At 33.5% G+C, this 23328-nt stretch overlaps 2 protein-coding genes across 4 annotated transcripts; both read left to right on the plus strand.

Moving 5' to 3' along the window:
* The first annotated feature begins 5444 nt into the window (after positions 1–5444).
* On the plus strand, positions 5445–10315 carry LOC132635445 (uncharacterized). 2 transcript variants are annotated; one of them, XM_060351843.1, is made up of 9 exons: positions 5445–6092; positions 6338–6503; positions 6714–6791; positions 7333–7693; positions 7781–7893; positions 7988–8152; positions 8237–8376; positions 9803–9895; positions 9984–10315. In XM_060351843.1, the coding sequence occupies exons 1-9, from the start codon at positions 5986–5988 to the stop codon at positions 10141–10143; spliced, it is 1383 nt and encodes a 460-aa protein (XP_060207826.1). In that variant the 5' UTR covers positions 5445–5985; the 3' UTR covers positions 10144–10315. The 2 variants fall into 2 exon arrangements, with proteins under 2 accessions (XP_060207826.1, XP_060207827.1); XM_060351844.1 differs by lacking the exon at positions 9984–10315 and having other exon boundaries at positions 8466–9886.
* Positions 10316–14562: 4247 nt separating this feature from the next.
* Positions 14563–21629, plus strand: LOC132635447 (lysine-specific demethylase JMJ32). 2 transcript variants are annotated; one of them, XR_009580517.1, is made up of 5 exons: positions 14563–17611; positions 18539–18714; positions 20121–20191; positions 20302–20840; positions 20942–21629. XR_009580517.1 is itself a non-coding variant. In XM_060351846.1 (4 exons), the coding sequence occupies exons 1-4, from the start codon at positions 16934–16936 to the stop codon at positions 20574–20576; spliced, it is 1200 nt and encodes a 399-aa protein (XP_060207829.1). In that variant the 5' UTR covers positions 14563–16933; the 3' UTR covers positions 20577–21629. The 2 variants fall into 2 exon arrangements, 1 of the variants encoding a protein (XP_060207829.1); XM_060351846.1 differs by having other exon boundaries at positions 20302–21629.
* Positions 21630–23328: the final 1699 nt, after the last annotated feature.

Here is a 23328-nt window from a genome sequence, read left to right on the forward strand (position 1 = left end):
GCTTTGAAACAACATTCTTTTGTTCACTTTATAAAGAATTTAATTAACACCTCACATTTAAAGGGGTCAAACTACTCAATATAAATTTTAAGAAGCAGTTAGTCTTACCATTATAATTTTATACACTAAAAGTTGGAGTATATTACCTATATAATATCTGCATGGTATTTTGGTGAACTAAGTACTCAGATTTTTTAAAATTCCGTTTCTCCTTGTAATCACAAATGAAAGAAGGAAAACAATAAACCCCAACCAAACTAATTAATTTAACTTGTCGAAGGCAAATAACAAAGAAATGGGGTCTGTACTGGTCGACACAAAAGAATTGGATCCACGTCAGTACCGAACAAGAGGATCCGCATATTCAATTTGGATCTATGAATTTCCCACAAAAAAAAAAAAAAAAAAAAAACACTTTATTCCTAAAAGCTGCCCCATGATCCAAAACTAAAATCAGGGAATACTTTTAAAAAAAAGTTTTGGCATTATTAAGCTTTTGATTTAGCCTCCTTAGGCTTCTTATAATTACATTGATGCCCTGTCAGGTTTGAATAATTACATTAAGTGAAGTTTGCTTATTGAACCACTTAAATGTCCTTCGTGTTAAGTACATTATGCATTTGAAATAAAATAAAATTGGGCCTTATGAGCATGCTATCCATTGTTTTATAAAGTATAATTTTAATTACTAATATATATATTGCTTGGCTTAATTAAACGAGAAGAGACACTAATACTGAATAACAAGTAGTCACTTCGATCTCCAACATATTACTAAGAGTGACATCGTGCATGCATACTAAAAATAAGGCGGAATATATTGACACATTCTTAAATTTATCAGTAAATTTTTATTTAGACGCTCGAATTATGTCTTGTTTTGATTAAGCAATTGAACATGTGATAAAATATTCTTGTTTAGACACTTCTTACTCAAATTTTTAAAAAACTTATGCGCTTATTACATAAATTATACTTTCAATTCATATATAGGTTAAATGTCTAAATAACCAATGGTAAAGGAAGCAAATGAAAATTCTTGACCAACTAGACATCCAAACTGGAAGAAAAGGACATCTTAGTCAACTTATATCTGTAATACTATAATATCCTTATAAAATGTATGTAGACAATTGATAGTATGTAGATGCTGAGTCAATTGGAGCATATTTTATGGTGATAATTGTCAATTGATAATACATAAAAGGTAATTAGGCAATAAGTAGGAGTTAGTGTCAATATATACTTATAGCGCATGTAAGCACACATGTTCATAAGCTTTCGCCAGGTGCCCTTCACAATCCCATTTACTTATTTCCTTCATTAGCTGGATTTTTGGCATTTTGGACACACACAAATATTATACTGGCGTGTACCTTACCATTATGAATTCATGATCCTCACAAGTCGCAACTTTTTTGTTGTTAAATATATCATATGCATCATTCAATGATTCAAATATTTAAGATCAAATACAAGGTTTAGGTGAAAGAAAACGAAAAGTCCATTTTCTTTAAGTTAAGTGTCTTTGAAATTATTAGACTGATTAATCCAGATCCGCGTCACAAAACTCCAGTAAGAGTGTAACGTGTTTCATACCGAATCGTTTTCTACTACTCACACTTCAAAAGGTATTTTTTTGATTATATGTTTGATCAAAATTTGTTGAAATGTTATCTATTTTATTCGCAAGTTGTTTTTTATTGCTTCCTCCTTGTAAGTATTTCCAACAACAAATAGCCTATATATATTGAGAAAATGTAGTTTGTTATTTGGACACATCTGTGTTTCTCTTCAAACAAAAAGTGTTTTGTTTCCAAATTTATATTTTGGGTTTTTTTTTTTAAAAAAAATAAAACTAAAAACCTAAACTTGAAGATGATTTCGCATACAATACTCCACAAACCTCCATCCAAACACTCATCTAAAATAAATTAAAACGGAACTAACATTAAGATTTTTTTTTGGGTACATTTATCTTAGCCGGCTGCCGATATTTAATTATGTCACTACAAATTTATCATCTGAATTCTGGAAGGAACTTGTGCGTCCCTTGGCCAATGCCAACTATAATAATGGTAATTTAGACCATTAGTTCATGTATGTCTCGCACAAACCGGAAACCACATCTTCAAAATCATGCTAGTTTGAATTGAAGTTTTGAACACAACTCTAGAGAGGTGAAGAGGAGAAATAATGAAATGAAATTTGTTTGTACATCTGATGCCTAGAAGGCAATCACTTTTTTTTTAAATGATTTCTGAGAAATTTGTATGGATTTTGGCCTGACTTCAGTTGGCACATAAGTTCAAAATTTCCAAAAGAATCGACCCCTATTGATGTTCTCTAATTCTAGCTTAGATATCAAATTTAATCCAAAAGAAAATTCGAACTTATAACGTGTGTCTAATTCTTATATATCACATGTTGTGCCTTTATTGTTAAAATAAAGCAATTAGACACCCAATTCATGAAACTTTGAGTTAAACTTTTAAAAGCTTGAATAGATTTAAAACTTATTTTTAAAGTTTCAAATTTCATATTTTAAGTTTAAAATGAAAATAATAAGCCAATTTATGTACTACTATACACAAGGGAAAATCAAAAGGCTTTTATAGTCCTCACAAAAATTTCATATAAAATGTCAAACTTTTCAATTAATTACTTCTAAGTCCTAATCTTATTTTATGAAGTCAATTTTACTTTTTGATTTTATAGTCTACTTTTCAAAAGCTGTCGAAACTCCTACCTTAAATATCCTTTTTTTTTTTTTCTATTCGGTGTCCGGAACCCTCATTAGAGCTCGATTAATCCGGATTCGCGTCGGATAGGGGCCAATCGGAAAAAGCGCTCCCTACCACGGATTTTTTCATACCCAAACTCGAACCCAGGGAACCCTGGTTAAGGGAGGAGCAGTCCTATCTGATGCACTTTATTTTCCCAGTTGCTTTCTTCTATGATCTTATCTATTAACCTAAAAAATAATCATTTCTTTGCTAGATATTCTTGCTTCTTGTTGCGCTCTCGTTTTCTCCTTTTTCATTTATTGCTTATTATAGATTTTTTTCATGTAAGCATTTCTTTTACTTTATATTTGTATTATGAAATTTTAGAATTTCTGATTTTTTTTACCTATATGTAGGCATTTATTTTACTTTATATTTATATTTATATTTTAATGTGCTCATATTACAAAGATTTGTACTAAAATGATTTTCAGATAGTTTTAAAAATTATTCAATGATGCCATATAGTGTTGAAAATGAAGACATGTTATAAGTCCAGATCGGGTTATCTTTAAAATATTTTGTTCGGTTAACTAAAATCAATCTTTTAAACACAATGAGTTTGAAGCAGGGTGGAGTTAGAGTGTTAGCTACCGATTTGATCGGATTCTGTAGCTTTGGTTCAAATTTTGTATTTGTCTTAAAAATTCATTAAATATGTATCGATTATTAATTTAGAACTAAATAACTTAAAAATTAGGATTCAAAACTCATAAACTTCAAATTCTGACTTCGCGTCTTATTTGAAGTAAATAATTTCATCAAAATGAAAGTTAAGCTATTAAAGGAGTGAAATAAAAGTTTTGCTTTTATATATTAAAAATATACTTTATTAAAATTTAATTATTACTAACATAAATTATATTTTTTTAATTAAAATATTTATTTTTATATCTTGAGTTCCCGGGCATGAATCTAGTTGGTAAATAGATATTCATTTAAATTGAATTTTAAAATTTTGAAAATCAAACCGATCGGACAAACAAGCCTAACTCGAATATTATCTTGGACCTTTGGGTAAGAAGTGCGGCAGGGAATGGGGTGTTGCCCATAATGCAACTCCTCGATAAAGTGATTCGATCATGACATTATATTCTACTTCATCCGTTCACTTTTACTTATTTATTTTTAACTTTATTTACTCCTTAAAAATTAATAAATAAAATGCGTATTTTACTATACTACGCATATTAATTGATCTGTAGTCACATTGAATTTGAAGAATGATTTAAAAATAAATAATTAATATTAAATATAAAATAAATAAAAAATTTATCTATAAAATAAATAAAAAAAAATAAAAATTTATTTTAATATAATGAATAAATAAAAATGAAGGGCGAGTACATGTTTGATTATGACTTTTGAGGATATTATCATTTGGATAATATATATGGGCTCCCCCAAGAAGAAAATTATAGTAATAAAATATCTCTTCCTTTCTTGGTGGAAGTGCTGTTGCTTTTGTTATGTCTCGCACTTCCATGTTGAACATTGACAACCTTATCTTTCTCGTTTGGCTGCAGATTAAAAGATTCCTTCTTTCTTTTTTACCAGACCTTAATACTAAATAGATCTCCTTTTTACTTAGTTATTTTAACAAATTAGGAGAGTCTTTTTTTAATATTACCCTTATTAATGGAGTAATTAACTACATAAAATAGTAGTGGTCAAATTTAAATTTCTAAAACATACTCCCTCCGTCTCATAATAAGTGTCACCTTAGCCAAAAACACGCATATTAAGAAATTAATAATGTAATGTGAAGTTTATTAAATTATCCCTATATAATAAAAATAAATTATTTTTTCCTCTTGATTAGAGTATGCATGAATAGCTATCCTTTTGACATTGAAAATCCAACAATACTAAGTTATTATGTGGCTTTTTCAATCATTATTTACATGATACTTTAACTTGTCCGTTTTTATCTAAGGGTAGAGTTAGAAAAAACTAGTCAATTTCTATCTTGGTTTCCTAAGGTGACACTTATTATGAGACGGAGAGTTATTTACTAAGGATAATTTAGTAAATTAAACCCCTACTAAATAGTTTCTTAAAGTTAGGAAGTGCCAAATCAACAAGCACAAGTTGAAAAGAATGGAGGGAGTAATTCCTTTTTCCACTATTCCTTATTCCTACCAAAAAGTCTCATTTTGAAGGTTAAAAGAATTTTTTTATTTCTAACTGAATCCGAAATTTCTAACTAAGGAGGACGAAATATTTGCTTTTCCACTACAATCGTCGGCTGTCACAATACTAATTATTAGTTAGCATGCTCACAAAAATAACAAATTCTTTTTAAGGAAATTGATAATGCTCACTTGGCAAACTTTTAAAAAAAAAAACTTAAAAATATATCTAAAATTATTTGGAATTTATTACTAGAATATAGGGGGCTATATTTATCTTTTTTTTTTTTGATAAACATATTTATCATTTTCTTCAAACAATAAGCTCTAAAAAAGGTAGATTGGCTGGCTTTGTTTTGTTGCCTTTAAAGTAAAAAAAAAAAAAAAACTTTTAAAGAAAGGTCCATCTGAAAAAACTGGAAAAATTAAATTGATGAACCGGACCCACAGGTACCTTTTTTTGGCTTTGTACAGTACAACATGATCATCATCATCCTATAAAAAGAGTACCAAGAAGAAAAAAGAAGAAACATGAGCTCTTCAATTGTTTACATATATACCATAATATAGCAAATAGTTTCTTGATATATCCTCCTTTCATTTTTCTGTGTGTCTCAAAGAAGAAAGGGGGTTATAGAAATTACAGTAGTATAAAAAAAGAAATAAAATAGGTGGGTTTTTTTGGAGCTGAAATTGGGTACCTCTAATAGCATGGATCTTGACAAATCTTGGAATAGTATTAGTAGTGTCAGTTCCCATAGTATTAATTTTAGTTACTTCAATTCATCACTGGCAGCTGTCTTGTTTTTGTCTTTTGGGAGTTCAATTTCAGTGTCCAAAATGGCTTTATATATTAATTTCTCAACCATTACACCTTCTTTTGATGATGATTTAATTCTAAAGTCTTCTTCTTTTTCATTTTCTTGAAGAAGAAAGACTCCAATTTGATCACCACCCACTTTTTCCTCAACTGTTTTTGTTTGTTTGCTTAAGTTTCTTGATTGTTTAGCTTTCCTTTTTTGTCTCTTTTTTAAAGACCTTTTGGGACTATTATAAAGCCTAGAGAAATGCTGTGTGCATCATTATCAGGGTTGTGTCATCAACAAAAAATGTTGGTCGGTGGTACTGTGAAACAAGCTTCACCAGCTATGGTTTCTTTAGATATCTACAGCAGGTAAAGTTTTGTGCTTTTTTGCTTTTCTGTTCAAGAATTGAATTGGGGTTTGTTGGATTTTGGTTCTTGTTTTTGTTTTTCAAGAAAACATGTTTTTTTGGGGCGTTTGAGATGATTTTGATTGATGAGTTGTAATTTTGATTGTTACTTGTTTATTTATTAAGTTATGTATGAGTTGAAGAAGCATTTGTGTGTTATTAGTACTAGGCAAATTCACAGACCATTTATTTGTTTATGATCATCAGGTGTGGTTTTGATGGTGTTGTTAGATGTTGGATTGGGAATGAGAAAGGAAGATGGAACAAATTGGCTGTTGCAAGTACAAAGAAGAGGAGGTTGAGCATTTCCCCTATGGCTTCCTCTGCTCTTGCAGAAACCCGATTTACATCGAGAGCCAAATTCTATAAGGAGGTTGGGATTATTGTTTTTTCTTAGATGTGCCATCTCTATTCAATTGTATTCATGTTGTTAAAAATGGTGATTTGGTAATTATAAGTTCAATTTTCGCGCCTTATCAGTTCATTCCACTCGACATTTAAAAAGGGCCTTGTTGTCGTTTATCAATTGGAGTATCGCGGTATAAATTTTGTCGCATTCATTGAGGATTTCGCAATTTGGCAGGTTCTTAACGGTGCAAGGGAAAAATTTACCCAGGAGATATCTTTCCAATCCAAGGACAAAGATATTTCGTTGGCAAAGGTATTTATTAGTTTTGGTCAGCTCTTTTGTTCAAAGCAGTTGATCTATTGCATTTTCAATTTCAAGTAGCAGATTGACTAAGTTCACTTTGCACTTATAAAAGAAAAATGACTAAGTTCACTTTGTGAGCAGCAATTTCGCATATTCTGTTCATAAATAGTTTCTGGCATTGAGCGATGGAGCGTTAGTGTGTTAAATATCGACAGTTGTCATCCTGAATTACCCGTGGTGCACTTGCGGGAAACTCCTTGCCGAGGGCCTGTGCACCCCCGGGATTAGTCGGGGCTCAAAGAGACTCGGACACCCGGCACTAATAAAATAAAATAAAATATCGACAGTTGTCATTAAAAGTAAAATCAGCACTTTGCGTGAAAAAATCGGTTTTCTCCTTTGTTTTTACATGTATTATTTGTCTCTCACCTGTGTTTGTCGTTTTCTATATTTCGTGTAGGCTTTGCGTTGTGTGACCTCTGAATACGAGACATTTTAATTATATTAATTGTCTCTCACGTGTGTTTGTCGTTTTCTATTTTCCGCGTAGGCTTTGCTTTTTGTCGCCTCTGAAGACGAGGCATTTATGGCTTTCAACCGGGAGATGGATGCTCATTCGCTCCAAAGTGAGAGGATATCTGCTTCATTGACTCACGCCAGGGAATGGACTTGCGTGGAGGCCATGCCTCTTTCTGGAAAAAATATGAATGAGTGGATGGTTGAGTTGGATGTCATTGCGAGAGAAGTGGAAGCAGAGCTAGTTTCAAGAGAAATAGGATGCGATTTGGTTGAAGTTTTAGATGCAGTGAATGTGGTGCTTTTCAAATCAAGGGGTTTCAAAAGGTCATCTGTACTTGTGGATTCGAAGTGTGCATACCTACATTCAGTATTAAGCTCTGGATATTGTAGCGGTATTTCTTCCGTTCCTCCCCAGTATCATCGAAATATTTCTTGACCACTGATAATACTATCTTACATTTTGCTTACGTTCTGTGCAGCAATTTTGCTTAGTGTCATTTATATTGAAGTCTGTCGAAGACTTAATCTGACCATTGTGGGATCCCGTGTTGGGGAAGATTTTTTGATATGGCCTCAAACTGGAAACCCTGAGGTACGTTGTTCTGAACTCACAGATGATGTCAACATTTATCGGTACTAATGTCCAATAATCTCATTGAGTTTGAATGATTTTGTTACTCTTATAGGAGCTATTCAAGGTTATCTCTGGCCACAGCTTGTTTGGTATTGTCAATGGAAAGTGTGTCGATGACCCTAGATCAAAGGCATCTGACATCAATAGCAATTCGTTGCCGGGGCTTGAGTTAGCAACAAACCGAGATATTATCGGAATTGCTTTGGCTAATTTGATTGTAAGATTTATTCTCCTGTAAAATGTAGTCTGTAGCGCTGTTTTAACTTTACATTCATGCATCTCACCAAAACTTTTCTTGCAGAGGCTTCACTGGAAACGTGCTTCAAGAGCAAATCATGGTTTGATGTTGACTTCTCCTCTTAGATCTGTTGATCATGCAGATGATAAGTCTGGGAAGACTAATTGTCTGAATGTCCCATTGTTACGGCCTCAAGATTTGAGGTGACAATCGTATCCTCTCTTGTTTCTTTTTTACAACTTTTGGGTCTCGTTCCTGATTAAGCAGGCGCCACTTTGTGTTTTCCCAACAGGTTCAAGATGCTAAATTGCAACCTTGGCATGAGAAAGGAGAATTGAGAATTTTGGCCGCATATTGATATTTTATTGATTCTAACATTCTACTAAAATTCTAACATTCCACTAAAATAATTATTTAATCAATCTTGCTGCAATATAATAGATGCTTACTCCTCCATTTAAGTTTATAACAAAACGAGCTAGGGTAAAAGATCCCTCACTGATCTAGCTTCATTTTGGTAGTAGAAGTCCTTTCTATTTCTATATACTGATCAAATAGAAAATGACTAGATACTGTATTATGCAGATTGACTTTCCTTTTTTACATACTTTTAGCCTCTTCTTCCTTTTACTTCCTTACTGTTGCTTCTTTTCATCTCTCCCACATTCCTTCTAGAAACCCAAGAAAGCTAACCTTATATTGCTCCCTTTCTGATCTTTAGGATTTGATGCTTTTCTTAGATGCTATAGATGTAATACATATATAAACGCATGTGTTGACACATTTATTAGTATATATTTGGTAGTTGAGGTCAACTATATGAGGTTTTTTCTTTTCACTAAACCATCGGTTCTGCTTACAAAATCAACTTTTTTTAGACAGGCATATATGCTTACTAGTGATCAAACATTAATTACTTGGAAAAGGAAGGGGTAGCCCGGTGGAAGAGGGGGTGGGGGTGGGGGGTTGCACAGAAGTAACAGTGATAATAACAGATCACTTTCTTGATACTGTTGCATGTGTTCAGCAGCATTTCTTCTGGTCTATTACATCATACTAACATATCATCCACCGCCACTAAAATGTTTGAAGGTCTTTTTGCATCTACATTCTCCTTTAGGGAGCATCATCTGTTTCCGTTTCTGATATCCATTCCTGCTTTTTTCATCTGTTATGCATTCTATTAAGGTGGTTTATAACTGGTACTGTTATTTCTTTGTTGTATATCATGTAACAACGAAGTAGGAATTGAGGCACTTACCAAATTGCTGTACACACATGGGATAGTAAGGGTTTTTAATCAATCAAACAGGGCCAAAACAATACTTGGCATTTGATTATTATCTCTTAAGCATTAAGTTTTATCTAACGTGCAGAAACATGCTAGTCCCGAGTAAGGATGGATCATTTTCTATCTTACTGTTCTCAGTGGATTAAAATATACAACTAAACATAGATAGCCAATATCGAATATTCTTAAATAAGTGCAGGTGTTGCTTTTAAGTTAAGGTTTTTCCAGTTATCACACACAGATGTCTGACCTTTGCTCTAGGGGATTAATTTGTGTGTAATATCTGTTCACTTATAATGACTATATGTCTCTCTCTGGAATGGCACAATACTTTCTAGGCTGGCCATTATGGCTTCAGAAAGATTGCTCATTCTGCAGCCACACAATTGGGCTTTGAGGAGAGACCATGGCATGATGTTGTACTATAGTAGGTATGTATATCCATCTAAAATTATTTTCTTTCTCATTTTTGACATGCTTCATGCAATAAAAAGCTATTTTAACTATAAATGGTATCAGGGAATATGAAGAGGCGGTTCAGGAGCTTAGCATTTGCATGGCCTTTGCCCCAGAAGAAGAGGCAGAAGTGTTGGAACCATTTGTTGAGAAGTTACATTTGTTGCGGCTCGAATCGTCTTGGAAGTCTCTGGGAAAGAAAGGCCATTTAACAGTTTCTTGAGTTGTTTCTAAGATAGCTGTTTCTGGTTTGTAGAGCCATTGAGTTTGTATTAAGAGCACAACCAGTAGAACTTTAGCTGTAATCTCTCGTTTTTACTTCTGTAAATATTTTCCTTGGACCTGGCTAATTTTGCATCCTTTCTATAATGAGATGAAAAACATAACTAGAACAATCTGTGTCGAATGTCACTTATTAAACTTGTTTTGCTTACTTTTACCAGGAAAGTTATCTTTCTGATTTTCAAGAAATTTATTTTTCGAAACATATTTTCCTCGGTACCAAACACACCCCAAGTGAAATTTATCCTATTGGCACACTCCAGAAATGCAACGTGGTCCCAAGTTCCTTCCACCCTCTTATGTCTATATGAACATCATTAGACATTAGAAAAATTCTAACAAGGACATCTTGGACTTGATAGCCAGAATAATGTAAAAAGTTTTTAAAGACTTTGGGGCATTGGTGATGGAACAGACAAGAATATTAGTAAAAAGCTACTTATTAAAGAATTGCATGATGTGTGCCTGTTTTCTTGAAAACAGCTGTTCTCAAGGAGAATGGCGTGAATGGTACTTAATCACTATATAATAATATTAGATCTATGTCAAATTCATCTGCAGTGTTATTATAAAAAGAATGAAAATCACAATTTTTAATGCTAAAATATCATAAGATTATGAAGAGAAGTTTGAGAAAGCTACTTCTCCACTTCCAATTACATCAAATCAGTTACGTAATTAATCATTATTTAGGTTGAATATGACCGATGAGCTGATTGGCTTCTTCAAAGCTATGTTCTACTAAAAAAGAGTCTTTTTACTTTTTGAGAATTATATTCTTCTTAATTATTTTGAAGAATAAACATTAATAACATGAAATACTAAAATAAGTTTATTCTTTAGATGATATTAATATAATTCTAAACTATTACTACAAAATTCAACAGTCACCAAAAATGTTTAATTGCTCAAGAGGACTCTCTATTTTATTTAAATTGAAAGCAGGTATCGTTACATACCCCTATAAGGTTAATGTTATTAATCTGAATTTACTTATTTTTATACAATACTAAAGAATATATTCATGATCATGAGAGTTCTATTTAATTTTGTAAATATTTTGGCACTAATTTATCTCCTCCGTCTTATTGACTTGGAGCTCTTCTATCGAGTCCATTCAAAATGTAAAGAGGGTATTTTTTTCTTAAAAGTAAAAGTGACTACGTATAGTGGTCGTTTGGTTGGTAGCTAAAATTATCCCGGGACTAATTTATCCCACCTTTTGGGATTATTTTATACCATCTAAAAGATGGTATAAAATAATCCCGGGATAAGTGGGATAAGGTGGGATATCCCATTTTTGGGATTATGCTTCATTTTGTATCGTATTTGGTAGGAGGTATAAATTTATCCTGGAATAAATTTATACCTCCTATCAAATACGGTACAAAAAATTAGTGCTGATATATCCCAGTCTATACCATGCACCAAACGACTCCTACAGTAATAACATTAAGTGGAATTTATCCTAGATATTAGTACCCCCAAACACGCAATGTGGTCCCAAGTTCACAACCACACTCTTAAGCTAAACAAAGAAGAAATCAACATATGTATGAAGAGATGATCATTAGACATTAGGGAAAATTGTAACAAAGACATCTTGGACTTATTAGCGAGAATCATGTAACTATTAAAGAATTGCATGATGTCAGCCTGTTTTCTTGAAAATTTAAACAGGGCTGTTCTGAATGAGAATGACATGAATAATACTCAATCACTGTATAATAGTTGTAGATCTATATATGAAATTGCTTCGCCCTTAACCAAAATTTTTGGAAAAGTTTAAAATATATGCAGATCTATATCATATTCATCTACATGCATTGTTATTGCCACCTGTAGCGAGACGAATGAGATTCGGATTCGATCGAGCATTTAAAATGAAAATTTTAAAATATCTAGTTAGGATCGCTTCTCCTTTAATGAAACCTAAGCGGCATGAAACTAGATTAATCGGATCACTGAATTTCGAATATCATATGATTCTTAAATAATAATAATAAAAAATCACTCTACGGCTATTGCCGACGTAAATGTCTCCATCTAATTATGAAAAGAAGCGCGTGAATAAAGTCTCCATCTAATTTCCAATTACTCCACATTACATCACATAGATTAAGAGAAATTGACATAAACTTCTTTGTTGATGCTAAAGTTAATGAGTTTTTTTTCCCCCCTTTTCAAACGTTAACGTAATAAGATTATAATGGAAATTAAAGAAGCGTGAGAAAGTGTCCATCCAATTACATCATATATTTGGTACTATGTGATTAATCATTATCTCAGTCGAATATTACCCATGCGCTGGTAACTGAAGCTTCTTCAATATGTTCTACTAAAAGTAGGAGATTCTCTCCTAGTTCCTAGTTGATCGCTTTTTTTTTTATTTAATTTTATGTTTAAAAATTATTTGTGTATCTAAATCAGTAAATTAATCTATCCTTCGTTTTGGTAACAGGAAAAGATTACTAAACTATGTCGAAAAACATCTATGAACAGGTTTTAAGTCCCAAAACACCCCATTGTTGCCATAATTGTGTCACAATCTTAAGCCTAAATTTGTGTCGCATGAAATTACTGAAGGAATTGTTTTTTGAAAATATCTACTTTCGGCGTAAAATGCTTATAGCATGATACTAGGAAAATATAAGAGGCGTTTCCAAAAAATGTGCCTCATTTTCTGAATACAATGCTTATGGAATGACACAAATTAACATGGGAAAGATCACAGATGCCCTCTCAAATAAAAAAAGGTTTACCCGCCCATATCCTCATTATTTTAGTGCCCTTAGAAAAAATTAAAAATATTTACCCGAGATGCTCCCCAGTTATAATACCATCATAATATATAAATATACTGAGATGGTATCATGAAAGATGCTTCAGTCCTTCTCTTAGTCCTCCATGATACCATCATGATATGTAAATATATCGAGACGATATTATGAATGATCATGTTCATTTATTAAAAATGACACACTTTTTTTAAAAAAAAATCTCTATGATACCATCGTCTTATATACATATACCGTGATGGTATCATGAAGGACTGCTTTAGTCCTTTAACGAGACACTCCTTAGGATCATGGTACCATCATGATATATAAATATACTGAGATGGTATCATGGAGGACTGTTTCAGTCCTTCTCGTAGTCTTCATGATACCATCGTGATATATAAATATACTGCGATGGTACCCCGGAGAGGAAGGGGTTTGGCCGAGGGGTATGTCGGGTAAATATTTTGTATTTTGAGGGCAATTAGCGACGTTTTCCCAATTAATTAACTTTCTTCATTCAGTTTAGCCCTTTCTTGCAGTCTTCAGGAATCTAGTTTCCTTCAATATTCTCAAGCGTGGATAGATAAAATTGGTTTTGTTTTCTAAATTTTCAAAGTTGTAGGCATCTCTAGCGTTAAATTACTGGTCCAAATATAAATTTGATACTGTACAAGATTCAAGGATGAAATTAGCAAATAGACATTTTTGGACCTCTAATTAATACCGTTTCAAAACTATCAAAGTTTAGCCGTTTTATAATGCGTAAGAAGAATTAGGCAAAGATACCTCTAGCTAAAACAAGAAAAAAATTCGAAACTTTTGATGTGAAGCTCTAGAACTGTCTGTTGCAGTTCGTAACTTTTTTGTAGTTTGAAATGTGCAATTCAAATTCCATACAAATTTATGGAATTTGAACAATCTCCTTCTCGAACTTCCGGATAGCGTCATGAAAACTTCCTATAGTTTGAACTCCACATTTAAAACTATGGGAACAGAATTTTTTTTTTCATCAAAACTTTGATATTCAACATCATGTGCTGGAGCTTTTCCGTATTTTAGCTAGGAGTATTCTTATTCAATCACCTTAAAGTGTCTATTTCTCTAGATTTCAAATGTTAGTACATATTACTCCCTCCATCTTAAAATAAGAGTCATCTTAGCAAAAATAAGTTGTCCTAAAATAAGTATCATCTTAGGAGTTCAAGACAAAAATTGACAAGTGTTCCAACTATGCCCTTAGCATTAAAGACGTAGTCCTCGTTAATATTGCTCAATTATAAAAAAACATCTAAAATAGGGGTAGTTTAGTAATCTTCATGTTGTATTTATTGATTTCTTAATAAGTGTGATATCTACTAAAGTGACATTTATTTTGAGACGGAGGGAGTAACAAACAGTGCAAAAACTTGACCATCAGGGCTAATTTTTACCAATATTGGAGGGGTTGGGAGTAACTTAAAGTATACAATAATTAATTAATTATGTGATGCGATGAGATGGAGATCGATTTGCTCACGCTTCTTTCCGTGATGTTATTACAATAGCTTAAATAGACACCTTAACCCCCTAATCTCTAGCTAGCTAGCCAATTATATATATTCTTTACACCACTAAGAATTCTTTCAAATAACAATATGAAGATGATAAAGTTGGGATTAGGTATTGTTATGATATTGTTGATGATGGTTTTAGCTATACAAGGGTTTTCTGATGTTCAAAGATGTGCAAACGCTTGCATTACCAAGTGTGGCATTAATAATCTTCAATGTTACAATGCATGCCTACATCGTTGTGTTATGTAGATCCATTTGTTCACTCTCTATCTGCTTCTTTCTTCTTTATTTTGGTTAAGAGGGTGGGAATTGGGACACCCTTTTGCCACTTCTGATATCTTATGCTTATAGTCTGACAATAATGGAGGGAGATTAAAAGTTGTTCAGTAGTCTTCCTTTAAGAAAATCAAGGTATCAAAAGTTGGAAGGCCATTTTGCAATGTACTTCTAAGTGGTGCAATTTGATTTTTATTCATGTTTAATTTGTTGGGGAGAAATTTGATATTTAAATCGCTTGTCAAAACTTATATTAGGTGGAGATTGATTTAATAAGAAAACTTGTTTGACGACATATTGTGCATAAGAAATATTATTACAATAGTGTCTAAATCCTGTGAGACCACTAATATCTTCTTTTTATAAAGCAAATCGATTTCGATTTTTCATCACTTCTACCTCATCACTTCTACCTCTATTGGAATATAAGATTTCCCCTTTTCTATGAAAAGACTCGTAACAATAATTCTGAAATACATGTATGGACAATTCCTCAATATCTTGTTCATTCGCAATACAATATTTTCTCTGTTCATCGGTAAGAAAGTATACGCTTTATGGAAGAAAGATACTATTTCACCAATTGAGTCACATGTATCTAACTTATTTATACCTAACTATTTTTCACAAAGTAATGATGAAACATACAATTGGATAAGTATTACTCCTATGAATGTTATATAAAGCACTAAAACTGGGTACAAAGGAGGAATATTTTTGTGACCAAATTGAATATCAGTTGAGTTATTTACAAGTATCCTCTGAAAGATAACAAGTTAGATTAATTTAGACACTTTCTAAATCAGTATCGTCGATCGATAAGAACAAATAACATGAAAAGAAATGGAGGATGTCATCAAATTCTTGTCAAATTAGGATTACACTTCAAAATTTGTTTTTTTTAGTTGATAAATTTGGATTTGGAGAGTTGCAAATTAACTTGATCCTTTTCATTTTTACCAATGAAACCTAATTCTGTGCTGCCTTAATTGACTGGTGGCATTTCGCCTGCGGATAGACAGACTGGTGATCAGAAATGATTACCCTAACCCAACAGTAAGCTGGTGTTGTCATTAATTAGCTTTTGCCTGTTGAATTAGTAGAAATTGAAACAGATTAGTTTGTTTGGTGTTGATTTTTGGACTAACTCACTCGGTTAACTAACTTCCTGTGATATAACAATTGGGATGAGATGACTTGTCTGAATTCCTTGAATTAGCTTTCAAATTAAAATAAGCAAGCCTCAAATTACAATTCTTTACCATATTTAAGTGATAAATTGAGTAATATATATTATTTTCTCCATTTCATCTTAACTGTTGCTTAACTTTATTGAAGTTCATTAAGAAAATAATTAATACAATGTATACTTTACTAAGTTACCTCTATTTATAAAGGTCAATTGAATTTTCCTCTTAAATATTGTGCATAAGTAGGAAGCAATTATCAACTTTAATCTTGAAATCCTTAAGTGACAATTATTTTGGTATCAATTTTTTGAGCTAAAATGACAGTAAAATGAGTGAGAGTAAAGAGTACTGTGCCTAAAAGACACAAATTTATTTAATTGGCCTAAACCCTAAACTTGAGAAAATGACAAAAATGATCCATTATGTTTGAAATTAAGTTCAAAAAAGTCTCTAAAGTATGCTCTCAATAATTTTGATCCTTTAAATTTCTCAAAGTTAACACTCTCCGTCAAATTACATTCGACGGGAAATTAGCGGAACTCACATTTAAAGGTAATTTTTTATTTATTTGTAGTTTCTACTATTTTTAATTTATTTTTAAAGTTTAGTACAACTTGTTGAGGCGTAACTTATGCTATTTTTCTGTATCATTTTACTGTCTTGTGTGGTTTTTGTGTTTCATATTATTTGATAAGACTTTTTTGGGGTTTATAAGTATTTTTCTTTTATTGTTTCCGTCGAATCTAACGAACATAAATTATTAAATACTTAACGAAAACTAAAAATGTTAAATTTTGCAAACTTAAAAAACCAAAACCATAAGGTGCATTCTTAAGGGACAATTTTAAACATACCAGCAAACATAAAAGACCATTGATAGTGTGTAAACCAGCAGGCAAAGGAGAGGTTTAAGCAAGCACTGCACAACCATGGAAGAGCAAGAAGAAGAAGCCATCAAAAACCTCTGGCAAGAAGTTCGAGATCTTTCCCTAGGCACAACAACCCAAATCACCCACCTCTCTTCTCCACCCACCCCTCTCCAATTCCTTCGTGACTACATTTCCCCAAACAAACCTTGCCTTATTTCCAACTCCATTAACCACTGGCCAGCCACCACTCTCTGGCACTCCACCTCATACCTCCTCAAAACACTCTCTTCCAACACAGTCTCCCTCCACGTCACCCCTACAGGCCACGCTGACGCACTCACCCAACACCCAAATTACCGTTCTACCCTTTGCTTTGCTTCAGGTGAAGTTCAACATCTTCGATTCCCTGACGCTTTAACACGGGTCTTGGAATCGGAGCGGAATAAGTGTGTGGGTTATTTGCAACAGCAGAATGATTGTTTGAGGAGTGAGTATGGGGTGTTGAGTAAAGATTGTGATTCGGATTTTGATTGGGCTAGTGAGGCTTTTGGGTGTTTACCTGAAGCTGTGAATCTTTGGATTGGTAATGAGTTGTCGGAAACTTCGTTTCATAAGGATCATTATGAGAATATCTATGCTGTTGTTTCTGGAGAGAAGCATTTTTTGCTTCTTCCTCCTACTGATGTTCATAGGATGTATATTCGTGAATATCCTGCTGCGAATTACCACTATTCCCAGGTTCCATGCTTTTCCTTTTATGTCAAATTCTAGGATTTTGTAGAGATTTATGGTTTATGTGTTAATGGAATCCCATAAAATTAGCAATTTTGTTCTGTCCTAGCCTTGGTGGATAGAGTTACTTGGTACGTGTTACTGGTGGGTGGTGACATGTATCCCATGGAAGTAGTTTGAGGTGCACGCAAGCTGCCCCGGACACCACGTTTTTCTAAAAAGCAATTTTGTGCCCATTCTTATCTTTCTTGTATTAATGCGTTATGTCCTTGTGGTTTTGTTGGTTTTTATTAATGAATTCTAGGAATGCGATTGTAGCACTTTGCGTTGTATATGTGTTGAGGGGTTGGCATGGAAGTAGCAATTTTGTTGTAATTCGTTTTGGAGAACTTGAATTTCAGCTTTAGTATAGTGTCTCTTGTTCTTTAGTGTATACATATGTTATGCAGTTGAAGTTTGTCAGTTTTTTGTATGTGAAATCTTGTTCTAGGATTGAATGCCTTTGTAGCGATTTATGATGTATTTGTGTTGATGGATTGCAGTGAAAATGTTAAAGCGAAGATTTTTCAATACATGTATATATAGCGTTTTTTGAGTTATAGCAAGTTCCTCGGACGAAATAGTTACTAAAACCTAAAGGCAACGAGTTGCGACCCTTGGTCATTCTTGGAAATAGGAGAAAATTAACCTGTTGCTCCCAAATTGACAAATTGTTACAGCAGTGTACCACTGCCCAGGTTTATCTTTATGTATGAATTCTGGAAGTTGAACATGTTTGTAGTGCTTTGTGATGGAGTATATGTTTTGCTGAGTTGCCATGCTCCATAGAATTATGAATTTGGTTATAATTAGTTTCAGGGAAATTGAATTTCAGTACAATGTAAATATTGTGCTGACTGCTGACATGTGTTCTGTTGCTTTCTGGTTTTATAGGATGCTGGGGAGTTCTCTTTGGAACTAGAGGAACCAGTGAGGAAAGTGCCATGGTGTAGTGTTAATCCATACCCTTCACCTGAGTTAAAGGAGAAGGAAATGGCCAAGTTTCCCTTATATTTCAACGGACCAAGACCATTTGAAGTTACGGTCAAGGCAGGCGAGGTTCTTTACTTGTAAGCTTTCACGATTATCTTTACTTATCTCTTTGTCATTTAGTTTCGATTTTCCCCTTCCTAACACTAGGTCCAATCGTTGGTCTCTTGATTGCATTGCATAGTTGGTGACATTGGTGTTTCTCAAACAAGCTTGGGCAACCTCACTTTTCATCCCCCATCCCAGGAAAAGGGAAAAAAAAAAAAGGTTCAATGAGACCCGTCTCCATCTTATTAGGTGCTAGTTTAAGAGTTGTTGTACATTATATTTGCAAAGCAAGTAATAATTTACTGAAACAATTCCATTGCAAAAGGCAATTTCACTTTTCATTTTTTTTTTTTGAATAAGGTAACATTGTTTTGACTTTTCATTTTATTGTTTTCGTTTTAAACTTTGGCCTCTGAGAATTTCCGGCAAATATGCAAAAATTTTGGTTTTAACAACAGATTTATTCTCATTCTATTAGTTTATTATTGATAAAATCGTTTCCTACTAGCTCCTATTTTTGGCTAAATAATTTGGGCTGGAATTCCAAAGCTCAAACAATTAAGTGAACTTACTTTGTTCTTACTGTTATAAATAACCCAATTAGCAACTTGAGATGGACATAGTGCAATGTCTAGCTGAAGCTTGTTCTGGCTAATGGAAGGATAGATAGCAAGAACAAACTCAATATGAATTGCACATGGGCTTTTCTCATTCTCTCTTGACAGCTTGAATGCCATGGCACTTTCCACAAAATTAAGCATCTAATTCTTATCTATACTTCGTTAAAGTCAGCAGAAAATGCTCCCTGCACTGATAATGGGGGAGTACCTTCATTGTTCCCTAGAACCGTTGTGTAGTAATGTCTTTCTCATATTTATACTCTACCCATCTTCCTCTTTGATTGGATAATTACCATTCTCTTTATCTATAATTTCCTCTGGTGCAATATTTATTCTCTTCTCCTGGCATGAAAAAAGATTAAAAGAATATAAGAGAAACTATATTTTTCCTTGATGGAAAGAGACCTATTATGTGGTGAAAAATTGAAATTGGAAATTGACTTGAGTATTTTTTTCGAGTGTATGTATTTAGTATGAATACATTGTGCTGTATTCAGGATGACTGTGATGGGTAGGGCTGTTTGTAATTCAGTAGAAAACCAAATTACAAGATGAATCGAAAATTCCAGTTTGGTTTTGGTAATTTGGTTCGGTTCTTGATTTACTTTTCAAGAATCCAGTAATTTAGTACAGTTTTTTCTTTTTACAAAAAAATACCCAACAAACTAAAAACCTTCCATATCTGCTGTGCTAATTGTGAGTCAGAAAAGTTTTTTGGGCCTCTCAAAAGTTTTCTTGCATTTCATGATGCTGTTTGAATGATAGCTGTACTTAGTGGTAGTAATTAACCATAATACTCTTTTACACAAATTATCCAGGCCAAGCATGTGGTTTCACCATGTTAGACAGAGCCCAGACAGCAGAGGACTCACCATTGCTGTAAACTACTGTAATGCTCTTCTCCTATTTAAACAAAAACTGAAAGGAAAAGAAGCCCTAATCACTCTCTTTCTTTCCTTTCCAAGGTTACTGAGAACTAAACTGCTGTTTGTCGGACAGGGTATGACATGCGATTTGATATCAAATATGCTTACTTTAACTTCCTGCAATCGCTGCCTCTTTCCATGCTGTGTAATCCTGCATCAGCTGGCAAATTAGTTGTGGGGTCACAAGATCATTCATTAATATGCAACTCTGAAGACGAATCCAGCATGGGCAGCATCCCTGCTTCTGCAAATGATAATTTATTAGACGATTCCGATGACACTGCAGAAAAAATTAGTATCACTCATTGTCAGGAGCCCAATGGTGAGGAAAAGCAAAGGAAATTTTGAGTTCACTCGGATCCAATTCTGCAAGCATGTTTTGTTTCCCTATTATATCCTGGAGAAGTTGCATAGTGTTTTCGACCTGAGGCGGGAAAAGCTGAAATGAAACTTCACCTTCATGATTGTCCTACTACTGTCTACAACTCTCATTTAATCAGCAGGGTGAGTCCTCAGTGTGCCTTTCAATATCCAAAGTGACACTACCAGTGATGGAGATTCAGGTGCTCTATTCTTTGGAGATTTACCAGTCCACTTCTCTTGTTTCCAATGGTAATCTGCTATTAAGGTTTATTTAGCATGTTATCGGCAAGGGAAGGTTACTCTGATTTGTTTGAAGAAGCCATAGTTCTGAAAAAGTATGCACTTTGTAGGTTTCTTCTTTCAAGTCTTGCCAAGCATCACTTGTCATGGAAAACCGGCAATAGAATGTACATAAATCTCCTCAAAAGACAAAATGAGAGCTCATGGCTGTTGCCGTAGATTTGGAGCAGAGTGTACCATTTTGAGTTTACAACAGAAATGGCACAAATCATATTCCAATGTTGGACTATCTATTGCTTGCTTCTTTACTGATTCTCTGGGATGAAAGTGCATTTGTTTCTCAGAGAATGGGAAAATGGATAAAGCTAGAGCTGGGATACTTGTTAAGAATTTTGCGTGGATTGTTGTCAAGATATTCATCATGTTATACCTTTCACTCGTGGTGTGCTGAACTGCTCAATATCCTTCAAATTAATTTTAGCTTCAAAACCACAAATATGTTCATTTAATAATCTAATTATTTTATACACTAGCCAAGGAAAACATTAAGTTATTTTCCTATTTGATACTAAATACTGATTTTTCTTGTCTATTCGTTTTTGTTTCTAGTTTTCTTAAAATTTTCCCTGGGAAAAATGATCACTCAATCCAAATTGATAGTATAGAATTTTCATAAGAGTTGTTAAATGTTGAGCTGAAAAATAGTGCACAGTTTGGTAAGCTTATTGTAAACTTAGATTAGCCCCCTATTTGGATGGTTGTTTCCTGTAGTTCATTAATGTATGGTTTTCTATGAAATTATGTTTGTATCCATTGTTCTTAAAATTATGTGGTATGATGTTGTAAGCGTCCGTGGTTATATAAACATGAAAAAAAATTCAATTTTTGAAATCACGAATTTGATGATTTTTGCGTGGTTACGTATTTCAATTCTCCATTATACTCCCACCCTCAACCATCCCACCCCGCCTTACCATTCACCCCCACCCTACCACCCCACCCTTCTGCCACCTACCCTGCCTTACGACCCACTACCCCTCACCACCACCCAACCTAGCTCACCCTACAACTACTCACCCCCACCTTCATCCCACAACCACCCACCTCACACCACCCACCCCTCCAATGCCCCCTCACCCCCCAACTACTCCTCACCACCACCCAACCCCACCCCACAACCACTCACCCCCACCCTACCACCCACTACCCCACCCTCATCCCACAACCACCCACCTCACACTACCCCTACCACCCGCCCTCACCCACCTACTTATTTTTTAAAGTTCCTATTTTATCCTTTGCCTGAGTTTTATTGATATGTATATAAACTAATTTCTAATTAAGAGTTAAGGTTAATTTAGTAAACTTATAAGTTATTACCATATAGTCAAACCAAACAATACAAATGTTATTAAACCACAACAAACGATACAGTCTATCCAAACATTGGGTTCATTAATACAACGCAATACAATACAACATCATACTGTACCATACATTAATGAACCACGGGAAAAAACCATCCAAACAAGGGGTACGTCTCTGATATTAATATGAAGTTTAGCTCTCCTGCAAAAGGCAAGAAATAATTAAGTAATAATTCAAAAGCAATTTATATTTTTCTCATTAATCAGTTCGGCCCTTGTGGTCCGACCTTTCCCCGGACCCCGCACATAGCGGGAGGTTAGTGCACCGGGCTGCTTTTTTTTTTTTTTTTAATCAGTTCTCACTGAAAATTTATTGGCGTAATTAGTTAGTATTTGCTATCCAAAGGGTTTTCAAGGACACACTCAACATATAGAACTCCCTGAACTTAAAAGTTATAAAGGAAATTATTGCATTAATGAAAATATGAAGTATGATAGATTATGGATAAAGGGCAACAAGAGAACTAAAATAGATGATCGATTACCCATATAATGAATTCATAAATAAATATGGAAACTATATGATCATCAGAGTTGAATATAACATATTCCTGAATAAAAATGCCATCGTGACTTTCATTATTCGTATAATTAAATTACTACTATATTAGAAGCATCGGTTGGTCCCTTTTCGTCGTCCGTTGTGTCATTTACGTAAATAAGTTCAAAAGGATGGGTTAGGTACTATTTCTTTTAAAAGTATGATCCCACTTGATTTTTTTACTTCACACGCTTAGGTACTATTCCTTTTAAAAGTGTAGGCCCACTTGATTTCTTTACTACGATTTGACAATTGCTTTTTGGTCACGTGGGCTCCACTCTACTTTGCAATTACAATTGACAATTTTAGCTATTTTCTAAAGCTGAGAACTGAAATACACGAATTACAGTTCAAATAAATTACTACTTTATTTTGTTTTATATTATTTTGGTGCCTCTTTTAACTGTTAATTTACTTTATGCAAGGGCTACACAATCTTCCTTTTTCATTTGACGAAATTTAGTTCTACATTAATAATATCTGTTTAGTAAATTCTTTTTATTTATTTCAAATTCATACTTATAAATAA

This window comes from Lycium barbarum, chromosome 4 (genome assembly GCF_019175385.1).
Source record: "Lycium barbarum isolate Lr01 chromosome 4, ASM1917538v2, whole genome shotgun sequence".
In the NCBI taxonomy this organism is placed as follows: Eukaryota; Viridiplantae; Streptophyta; class Magnoliopsida; order Solanales; family Solanaceae; genus Lycium; species Lycium barbarum.